Below are 10,880 nucleotides of genomic sequence, written 5' to 3'. Positions count from 1 at the left end.
TGTCTTTCTCTTCTAAATAAACCTACAAACCACTCGGGTTGTTCTAAGGGCCCTGACCCCTAAGGCTCCGCTCCCCGCGGGGCAGTGAGCACCAGTCCTCCAGGCGCCAGAGCGGCGCCCGCGGCCTCTCCCGGCTGCTCTCTATGGTGTGGCTGCGGGGCCAGGGATGGCGGTGCCGGAGGAGCCGTTCAGCCCCTCGGTGCTGGGCACCAGAGAGCAGTGAGTGGGGCTGGCTATGGGGCTGGCTATGGGGCGGGTTATGGGGTGAACGGGTTCCTTCACCCCAAACCGGTATTGGTGCCCGGGAGCAGGAGGCCCGAGCTGGGCCCTCGGCACTCGCTCATAGCGCTCAGTTCCCTGCTCACAGCGTGTCCCCGAGCAGTTAACCTATACAGATGATACAATAAGTGGCACTGCTGTATCCATACAGTGTCTCGTCCCTCTTTTATCTAACCCTTTTCCAGTGTACATTGCCATATCCTCTCCTTTCTCTCCCCTGGACTCCAGCTGGGATGCTGCCTATGACAGAGAGCTGCAGACTTTTCAAGACATCGGAGATGCTGGGGAAATTTGGTAAATAAAACAGCTAAATTAGTTATTAAAGTAATTGAAATAGAGTGTTCCTATTATTTCTTTATAAATGTAGACATTGCAAAAACACAGCGAGTCAGTGGGGTACTGGATAATGCTGGATGTTGGAAAGGTGATGGGAACTTTAGTCTTGAAGCTGCCAGTTCCTCTTGTGCCTGAGTTTGCAATGGTGATTTCTCAGTTTCACATGGAAAACTGTCATTGTGCAGAGTGACGTGTGGTTGTGGTGTATGTTACTGAGGGATGTGCTTTTTATCCCTGAGCTTAGGTTTAACTACAGAAGTTGATGGTGCTGCTGCCTGTTTTTATATATAGAATCCCAGCCTGGTTTGTGTTGAAGGGACCTTAAAGCTCCTCCAGCTCCAACCCCTGCCACGGGCAGGGACACCTTCCACTGGAGCAGCTGCTCCAAGCCCCTGTGTCCAACCTGGCCTTGAGCACTGCCAGGGATGGGGCAGCCACAGCTTCTCTGGGCACCCTGTGCCAGCGCCTCAGCACCCTCACAGGGAACAGCTTCTGCCTAAGATCTAATCTAAATCTACCCAGACTTGGTGTTTTGGTGAATTTTAGGGCCATACAATTAATTTATACAAAGCAATCGTGGAGCTGTGACAGTTGTTACTCAAGTGCTTCAGTAAAGGGTGCTTTGCAGAAGCTGGAGGGAGGGAGTGATGAAGTCAGTTTGCTGTGCCTTTTGTACAGTTTTGCTGTCTGACTTACCTGAGCCCTTGTTTTTCATAGGTTTGGAGAGGAAAGCATGACTCGCATCATCAGATGGCTGGAAAAGCAGAAGATCCCCCTTGACAGCCCTGTGCTTGACATTGGAACTGGAAACGGTGTTTTACTGATTGAATTGGTTGGTATATTACAAACGTTGTGCTTTTCATACAGAATTGATGCTTCAAATGGAGTAGTTTAAATACAGCACTTGCAAGTGAGAGTAGTAATCATGGCAAGCTGAAACTTAGTTGAAAACCAAAAAGCAAGTAACCAAAAATGAAACATAGAATCATAGAATAGTTAGGGTTGGAAAGGACCTTAAGATCATCCAGTTCCAACCACCTGCCATGGGCAGGGACACCTCACACTAAACCATGGCACCTAGTGCTCTGTCCAACCCAGTCTTGAACATGTTTTGTTCTTTCTCATCACCAGAACACTGGTCACTGTGCATCAGTTTTTATATTGTCATATGGTTTAAGAGTATGCGTGAAGATAACTTAGTGCTGTTGATATGCTTTGAAGAACATCCTGTCACAAAGACAAGTGGCTCTTAAACAGCCTGGGGGGGCTTTGGTGCATAACTGCTTGAACAAGCAGTGCTGTTAGGGGGTGCAGACCTGGGAACAGAACTTGTCTGTTGTTCTAGCAAATGGAAACAAGCTGCTTTTTTTTCTCTAGACTTGTTCCAACTTGTCCTTTCTCAGTGCTGCTCAGAGTGTCAGCACTTCACATTACAAAATCTACGGTATTTCTTTACATCAGTCAACCTGAGTAACTTACTTTACCTTTCTATTTTCCTACATTTAAAATGCACATCTTGTTGTTGTTGTGTAAAATATCCCCAGACAAGGAAACTAAGTGGATTAATGCATGAAGTATTCACCTGTGCAAAGCCAGACCCTTGCTTTGCACTCAGTTCTAATAATAACTCTTGCTATCAGTATAAAAAGTGGTTAAAATGAAGGGGTTTTCTTATAAATGACTTAAAAATTACTTATTTTCAAGAAGTGTCCATATCTGTCAGAGTGGAAACCCCTTCCCAGACATGCTCTGAAGTGTTGTCATGTTGTTGCAGTGATACAGTGTGTTTGGGAGTTCCCATTTTTTCCCTATTCCTTATTAGCTCCTTTGGTCTAATATTCAGGAGAGCTGGTGAAGGGAGGAGCTGCCATTCTGTCCTACGTTCTCCACTGGCTCCATTAGTTACTGTAGACATGGAAAGGGCTGGAGGTCAAAATCGAGTTCATAATGGAATATCTTAAAATCAACTTTGATGTGTGTCCTCAACATAAAAAGGACATGGAACTGTTGGAACAAGTCCAGAGGGAGGCCAAGAGGATAATCAGGAACTGAAGCACCTCCTGTATGGAGACAGGCTGAGAAAGTTGGGGCTGGAGCCTGGAGAAGAGAAGGCTGCGTGGAGACCTCATAGCAGCTTCCAGTATCTGAAGGGGGCCTACAGGGATGCTGGAGAGGGGCTCTTCATCAGGGATTGCTAAATGCAGTGCTCACCAGCTGTATCATTGTGGAAACATCCAACAGAAAAATCTAATTTATAAGCTTTCAACTTTATACTGGCCCCACTTGCAAACCTGGCATTGATTTTCATTCTCTAATGGGAACATGACAGCCTGTGAGCTTTTAAAAACGATTAAACTGCATAAGAGCACCCTTACATTAAGCACCTTAAAGCACTGCTTGCTTTAAGAAGTTTTCAGTCCAGTTCTCATCTGAAAAGTGGCTTCAAAAAATCACATTGTTTATTGGTGCTAAATAATTCAGGATCTCCCTCTCTTAGTTGATGTAAAAAGAGTATTTTTATGTGGTAGCTGCTGGGCTTTGAAAGTCATGTTGGGATTGTCTTGGCAAGCACATCAGTTGCTGTAGAGCAGTTCTGCCTTTGGAGCTGGACTTGCTAATGTGCTAGAAATGGCAGTACTGGGAAAGGCAGTCAGACTTCAGCCATGTAGAGCATTAGTAGCACCTCCCTCAAAGGCAGATGCTTGGGGGATGAATTAGACCATGACGAGAACAGGCAGAGGTGCTGTAGAGTACACTTAGTTGTGGAGCACTAAGCCCTGAATACTGTTAACAGTAAAGAATATAAATGGGAGTGCAGGAACAAAGTAACATTAAATGCAGGTGGGTCCAGGTAAGACATTGTCAGATCCAGCAGGGAATATTGCACAAAAAGGAGGCTGGAAAGCCATTTGAAAAGCAGGTAATAAATAAAGTGAAAACAAGAAAGACTTTTATCCTGTGTAAACTGGCCCCAGTACCCAGCTAGAAGGCAGAGCATCCAGCACACTGCTAAATGTCTTCTACCTACACACTGCAGGGATCTGCCCAGCTCTAAGCTGCAAGAGAAAGGCTGCTGGAGGTTTCTTCTTCCTGCTTGCTTTGAGGGTCTCAGATACATAAGTGGGACCCTGTACTGTGTTTGCAGGTGCAGACCATGGTCCTACCCCTGTCAACAACAGGAGTCTGGGGGTTGCCCTGCTGACCTAATGGTTTTACCTTCCAGGAATTCCAGGTCTTAAGGAAATGTTGCTGCCACCACATAGAGCTCTGACCTTCTCTTTTTTATACCCTGAGTATTGTGGGAGCAAACAGTATTGGAAAACTTCTCTAAGTAAAGGGTATTCACTGCCCAAGTGAGGGTGTCTACCTGGCTGCACCACAGGCCCAAAGATAGGGGCCTTTCAGTATCTGAAGGGGGCTACAGGGATGCTGGAGAGGGTCTATTCATCAGGGACTGTACTGATAGGACAAGGGGTGATGGGTTCAGACTGAAACAGGGGAAGTTCAGGTTAGATACAAGGAAGAAATTCTTTACTGTGAGGGTGCTGAGGCGCTGGCACAGGGTGCCCAGAGAAGCTGTGGCTGCCCCATCCCTGGCAGTGCTCAAGGCCAGGCTGGACACAGGGGCTTGGAGCAGCTGCTCCAGTGGAAGATGTCCCTGCCTGTGGCAGGGGCTAGAACTGGATGAATTTTAAGGTCCCTTCCAACCCAAAACCAGTCTGTGACTCTATGGGGCAGTGCTGATCACATTGCACACTCCCTTCTGCTATTTAATCTGTTAAAAATAGCAGGAGTGTTTATAAATAGGACCTTCAGGACAGGATTCCAGTTGCAGGATGCAGCATGGTCACGTTTGGCACTTGAGTGAATGATCCCGTCCTGGCTCTCCATAGTCAGGCCATGCAGGTTTAGCAGCATTTAATGTTGTTTATCCTTAAGCTTTCCTTCTCTGCCCAGGAGACTATAGGAGTGAATGGGAACTCCCTGAATTGACTCAAGCTCTTCCTTTTCCAACAGACTGTTGTGGGAACTCCTCTTCCACCCCCAGGTCTTCAGTGCAGGCATCTCAGAAAGCTTGATTTGCTCTGGGGAGGAACGTGGGCAGAAGCCTGAGCAATCCTCTGTTGTTCATTAACTGCAAACAACAAGATCTTTGTGTTCAGCTGAAATTACTCCTCAGTATAGAACAGCTGGTGAGCACTGAGCTCAGACAGGGAAAAGGGCTGTGGGAAGGAGGCAGGGTTGCTAAACTCTATTGCTGGTGAGGTATCAGCCTTTGGAACACGTAGAAACTCAGCTTATTGCTTAATGATAGTTAAAGTGTATGTATTGTTCACAACCAAACCAAACCTGAGCCTCCTCCCTGTCTCTGCTACTGTCTGCAGCTGCCCTTAAGATCAGAGCTCTTCCTGTTAGCTTTGCATCCAGCCAGACCCACTGACACACATGATACCCACATCTGGTCTCTTCAGCTTCTACCTCAGGGTAAAGATGTGTCCCTGCCACCTTCGAAGTTGCTTTGCACAAGGGTTGTTGGGATCTCACTGCCTGAGTTTCCTGAACTGGGTTATCGTTATCTGCTCTGAAGTTACATTAACAGAAAGTCTCTGTATGCTCTTTTATGTGGTGCATAACCTGCCTGAAAGTTGCTGATACGAAGAGCTTGTAGCATGCAAATGATTGCATTCAAATAGGTATTAGCATGAATAATTAGAAACATGTAAAGTTTTTGCAGTGGATTTCTGTACTGATAAAATGGGTTGCATATTTTGGCTCTTACCATTTGAGAGTTAGAAAACAATTGCTCAATCTCAGATGTTACATGTCAGAGAAGTTTTCTTCTGATTTTGAAGCATCTGGCATTAGCACATGTTCTCCTTGCTGGAAATTCCTGGTTTCTAGGTTACTTTTGGTGCAGATAATAGAGCCTGTTCCCCTCCAGGGTATTCCTTTTCATGGTTCTGCTCCATTTTCCACTTGTTGACATAAGCCAGCTTTCAGTCAACAGTTCTTTTGAGGAGGTATTGAGCAGGATGGAATTATTTCAGCTCATTCTCCCAGCTGTTTAGCTCTTGTACTGCTAACAGGAATACAAATGAGTAAATAGAGGGTTTTTTTCAGTCATTAAGAGGAGGAGAATCATAGAATCAACCAGGTTGGAAACGCCCTTTATGGTCATCAGGTCCAAGCTTTACCCCAGCAATACCAAGGCCACCACTAACCCATGGCACTGAGGACCTTGTCTACATGGTGTGTGAATGCTTCCAGGGACGGTGCCTGCAGCCCTGCCCTTGGCAGCCTGTTCCAATGCCTGAGCACCCTGCGGGGAAGGAATTGCTCCTCAGCTCCATCTAAACCTGCCCTGGTGCAGCTTGAGGCCATTTCCTCTTGTCCCACACTTTGTTCCTTGTACTGGTGAGAAGAGACCAGCCCCTTCCTGGCTCCATCCTCCTGTCAGGCACTTGTAGAGAGCGGTAAGGTACCCCCTGAGCCTTCTCTTTGAATCATAGAATCATAGAATAGTTAGGGTTGGAAAGCACCTTAAGATCATCCAGTTCCAACCCTCCTGCCATGGGCAGGGACACCTCACACTAAACCATATCACCCAAGGCTTCATCCAGCCTGGCCGTGAACACTGCCAGGGATGGAGCATTCACAACCTCCCTGGGCAACCCATTCCAGTGCCTCAACACCCTCACAGTAAAGTATTTCTTCCTCAGATCCAATCTGAACTTCCCCTGTTTAAGTTTGAACCCATTACCCCTTGTACTGTCACTACAGTCCCTAATGAAGAGTCCCTCTCCAGCATCCCTGTAGGCCCCCTTCAGATACTGGAAGTTGCTATGAGGTCTCCACGCAGCCTTCTCTTCTCCAGGCTGAACAGCCCCAACTTTCTCAGCCTGTCTCCATACAGGAGGTGCTCCAGCCCCTGAGCATCCTCGTGGCCTCCTCTGGACTTGTTCCAACAGTTCCATGTCCTTTTTATGTCGAGGGCACCAGAACTGCACACAATGCTCCAGGTGAGGTCTCACAAGAGCAGAGCAGAGGGGCAGGATCACCTCCTTTGACCTGCTGGTCACGCTCCTTTTGATGCAGCCCAGGACACGGTTGGCTTTCTGGGCTGTGAGTGCACACTGAAGCTGGCTCATGTTCATTTTCTCATTGACCTACACCCCCAAGTCCTTCTCTGCAGGGCTGCTCTAAATTTCTTCTCTGCCCAACCTGTAGCTGTGCCTGGGATTGCCCTAACCCAGGTGCAGGACCTTGCACTTGGCATGGTCTTTTCTCCAGACTGAACCCCCCAGGTCCCTCAGCCATTCCCCATCTCTCTTGTGCTCCAGGCCCTGCACCAGCTCTGTAGCCCTTCTCTGGCCCCACTCCAGCACCTCAATGTCTCTCTTGTAGCGAGGGGCCCAGAACTGAACACAGGATTCAAGGTGCAGCCTCACCAGTGCCCAGGACAGGGGTACAATCACTGCCCTGGCTCTGCTGGCTACACTATTGCTGATACAGGCCAGGATGCTGTTGAAATGAGATGGATTATAGGTAGGGAATACATTTGTTTGCTAAAAATACTGCTAGCACACTGATCAAGATTCTCTGTTTCTGCCCAGGCAAAGTATGGCTTCATGAACCTGACAGGGATTGATTATTCTCCTTCTGCAATACAGCTGTCAGAAAAAATAAGAGAGAAAGAAGGGATGTCCAACATTAAATTAAAGGTAAGTTCAGAGGGAAAGTTGAGTGAGGAAATAGAAAGCAATTGAACCCAAGATTAAACAACCAAACTGCTACTCAGATGTACTCAGTGTACTGTATTAGTGATGTCTTTTGGCATTCATTTGTGAGAGAACTCTAACCTAATAAATCTCTATTTGCACGAAGATTTTTAGTCCTTTTTTTATTGCTGTCTGTAACAGTCATAGGGCTGACAAGATTCCCCTGCTTCTACAGGCAGCGTTTGGGAAGTTCTCTGTTTTAGCTGCTACATTCTGAATGTCACATCTGAGACAGAGGCTGAGATCCTGAGGTGATAGAATGCAAACAGCAGCCGTGCAGCAGGAGGTTTGGGAATCCCTGCTGGAGCAGGGGATAGGACCAGAGGTTCCATCCTGTGAATCTGTGACTGCCTTTCATCCTGAGCTCTCTCTCTGCTGTGCTGTTTTACCCTCCAGCTCTGGACTTGTGTTCTGTCTCTGTCCTTGTACACCAGTTGTAACCTCTTTGTAGCAGCCCTGTCTATTCTTCTCTATTTGTACAGCACTCAGCATGCAGCACCTGGGAAGCCAGGGATAACTATTTAAAGACTGCACTTCAGTTTGAGTTTTAGATGGACAGGTATATACACAGGCTTTATCACAAATAGATCATCACATGATGCATAGAGAAGAAAGAAGCTGTCAGGGCATTTTAAGTGTGAAGAGCTGTGAGTTATCCCTTTCCTAAGCACACCTATTGTCAGGTTTGAGGCTTTGTATTTTAAAGTGTTAGCATTAAAGATTTAGGAGCTCCTGAGTAGAAGATTTGTTTTCACAGTTGCAGACTTCTGGTTTAGGTAGAAGACTTCCTGGCTCCATCAGCTGAGCTGTCAGGCTTTGAGATCTGTATTGACAAGGGGACTTTTGATGCCATAAGCCTCAATCCTGATAACGCAGAGGCAAAGAGGAAGCAGTACGTGAGATCCCTCTGCAGTGTGTTGAAACCAGAGGGCTTCTTCCTCATCACATCTTGCAACTGGACCAAGGAGGAGCTGTTGAACGAGTTCAGAGAAGGTAAGCAAGTGAACAGAACCATCTGTCAGTGTGTGGATGTGTAAGGATGAGTAAATTTTAATGTCTGTGTTAGCATATTTCCTCTTTCAGATCAGGAGTAGACAAGGTAAAGTGACTGGTAAATGCTTCAGTCTGTTTTCCCTCAGTTTCCCACAGGAATTCTGGGTTTGCAAGTGCCAGCACACTGAGGAGGGACAGGTTTCGTTATACTTTGGAGGATGAGGATTTCAGCCTAGTTACACTGGGGAAGCGTGTACCTGAATGATACTTCTCCTTTGGCCCTTTATTACCAGCTCCAGTTCACCCATCTGATGGCTTTGAAACCAGGACAGCATTGCTACCCATATTTAGATGAACTGGCAAGTCTGTGACCATGATCTTTCATGTCACCTCCTCAGTGACCTTTCTAAGGGTTTTTTCCATGCCACTTAGCTCCTCAGTCTCATGCCTGAGGCTTGAACCTCAGTGTGGATCTAAACCAACCATCCCTTCTGGGGAACTAAAACCACTGGCAAATTCCCATCTTTTCTGCCATTAATGTGCATGAGTCAGCCAGCTAAGAGTTTTATTATCCATGGAAGGCTTTCAGCTGTAGAAAGCAGTGGTGCAGTGTAACAACACAGTCCTATAAACTCCAAGTAACTGCCTTGCAAGTTTTTCCAGGCGAATAAAGAATGGTTTGTAAAGGGTTATCCAAGAGGCGAATAAAATGACTTCCTTCTAATAAAAGCATTTTAATTTCTCTCCAGCAGGATTTGAGGTTCTGGAGGAGCTGCCAACACCCAAGTTTTGCTTTGGAGGAAGAATTGGGAACAGTGTAACAGCATTGGTTTTCCAAAGGAAAAAAGGGAGGCCATCCATCTTGGACAGATGAGATGAGAAAAGCCTAAACTTTAAACCTGACAGAAAACCTCAGACATGTATGTAAATAAATGCTCTTTGAGTACACAGTAAAGTACTATGTATGGAGCTCTAAGGGGCTGTAAAACGTTGCCCTAAGAACATTTCAGCTTTGCATAACTTGCCTTGTTCTGTCCTTGCTACAACCTCATTTGTTGTAGGGAAGCTGCAGGTTTGGAAGAGAGAAACGAGGCATTTGGAATATGGAGACTAACAGAAGTGAATGACATCTGTGTTTGGAACACAAAGATTAACTGTATTTAATGCCTGTATCTCTAATCAGTGACCAAAAGAGTCACAACAAAAATCTCATTTCTCTGTTGTGTGGTTTAGCGTGGAGAAGAGAAGGCTCCTGAAGGGGAGACCTGAGAGCAGCTCCAGTGCCTAAAGGGGCTGCAGGAAACCTGGAGAGCGGCTTGGGACAAGGGATGTAGGGACAGGCCAAGGGGAATGGCTTGAACCTGCCAGAACAGGGGAGACTGAGCTGAGCTCTTAGGCAGAAGCTGTTCCCTGTGAGGGTGCTGAGGCGCTGGCACAGGGTGCCCAGAGAAGCTGTGGCTGCCCCATCCCTGGCAGCGTTCAAGGCCAGGTTGGACACAGGGGCTTGGAGCAGCTGCTCCAGTGGAAGGGGTCCCTCCAGGGGACACCAGTGAATGGTCAACCCCCTTCCAGGCAGGGGGTTGGAACTGGATGAGCTTCAAGGTCCCTTCCAACCCAAACCATTCCAGGATTCTATGGTTCTGTTGTTCTGTATTTTCAGAACACTATTGCTTGTCAGGTAGGAAAATGAGATTTCTTTCTGCCTTTACAAACATGTGTGGGTGACACCAAACTTGTTCTTTCAGACAACAAGGAGGCCCTATTAGGCAACCAAGTTTTGTTTCACAGGCAAGGTCATGTTTGCTTATCACAGCATTGGTTTCCATCACCTTCTGGTTTCCAGAGTTCCCCTAGTTCCCAGACTTCAAGAGATCTTTAAGCACCAAGGAATACTTTCAGCCCTTTCCTGTGATAGGAAATAAGGGGTTCTTTGCACAGTGATGAGTCCTTCCTCTGTGCTCCCTCTGGTGATGTGTTAAAGGTAGGAATCCTAAGTTCTACATCTTTCTGCAAAATGGGTATACTGGTTCTGCTGGGAGGATGGTCTGCCAGTGGTGGTGAAAGCATTTAGTCCCAGTGAGTAGCTCTTTGCATGTTTGGTCAGTTGGGTTCCTAACTCAAGTTCTTGTTACCATTTAGGTAACTAACATAGTAAAATGTACAGTATCTGCCCAGCAGACTTCCAGCAGCCAACGGGAATGCTGTGACATGCGAGTAGTGACTCAGACAGAGGATTTTTGATGGATTAGTACAAAGGATTCAAAGTAAATACTGATAACCTCAATCGGAAGAGTATGGCATTTTTGTAGCCAATTTGGCATCAGGTAGAGTTAAACCAAAGCAATTGTAATTGGCAAGTGCTCTGGCAGGATGCATTTAAGGCATCTGCTTTATTCCCATCTGTAATCTGTGCTAATGAAGGCATGATATGTCTTTGATCATGGAATGAAAAGAAAGTCATGGCTTTTCCTTTAATCAATTAAGAGGAATTCA

General features: G+C 46.4%; 1 protein-coding gene across 2 annotated transcripts; it reads left to right on the top strand.

Annotated features, from left to right (window-relative positions):
• The first annotated feature begins 152 nt into the window (after nucleotides 1-152).
• EEF1AKMT2 (EEF1A lysine methyltransferase 2) lies at nucleotides 153-9,630 on the top strand. Of its 2 annotated transcripts, none has more exons than XM_031044340.2 (6): nucleotides 153-219; nucleotides 508-573; nucleotides 1,333-1,447; nucleotides 7,230-7,337; nucleotides 8,171-8,387; nucleotides 9,137-9,630. In XM_031044340.2, exons 1-6 carry the CDS (start codon nucleotides 167-169, stop codon nucleotides 9,259-9,261), a joined length of 684 nt encoding a protein of 227 aa, XP_030900200.2. In that variant the 5' UTR covers nucleotides 153-166; the 3' UTR covers nucleotides 9,262-9,630. The 2 variants fall into 2 exon arrangements, with proteins under 2 accessions (XP_030900200.2, XP_005143789.2); XM_005143732.4 differs by having other exon boundaries at nucleotides 9,140-9,581.
• The last annotated feature ends 1,250 nt before the right edge of the window (nucleotides 9,631-10,880 follow it).

The sequence above is a fragment of the Melopsittacus undulatus genome, chromosome 4 (genome assembly GCF_012275295.1).
Source record: "Melopsittacus undulatus isolate bMelUnd1 chromosome 4, bMelUnd1.mat.Z, whole genome shotgun sequence".
NCBI lineage: Eukaryota > Metazoa > Chordata > Aves > Psittaciformes > Psittaculidae > Melopsittacus > Melopsittacus undulatus.
Note: the sequence above shows the minus strand (reverse complement) of the source record. Positions and strands in the feature narration are given on the sequence as shown.

Bases quoted from the DNA above. Each gene is read 5' to 3' on its own strand.
- EEF1AKMT2 (XM_031044340.2), top strand. From the start codon at position 167: ATGGCGGTGCCGGAGGAGCCGTTCAGCCCCTCGGTGCTGGGCACCAGA. The intron at 574-1,332 runs GTAAATAAAACA...TGTTTTTCATAG, and splicing joins GGAGATGCTGGGGAAATTTG to GTTTGGAGAGGAAAGCATGA. The intron at 1,448-7,229 runs GTTGGTATATTA...GTTTCTGCCCAG, and splicing joins GTGTTTTACTGATTGAATTG to GCAAAGTATGGCTTCATGAA.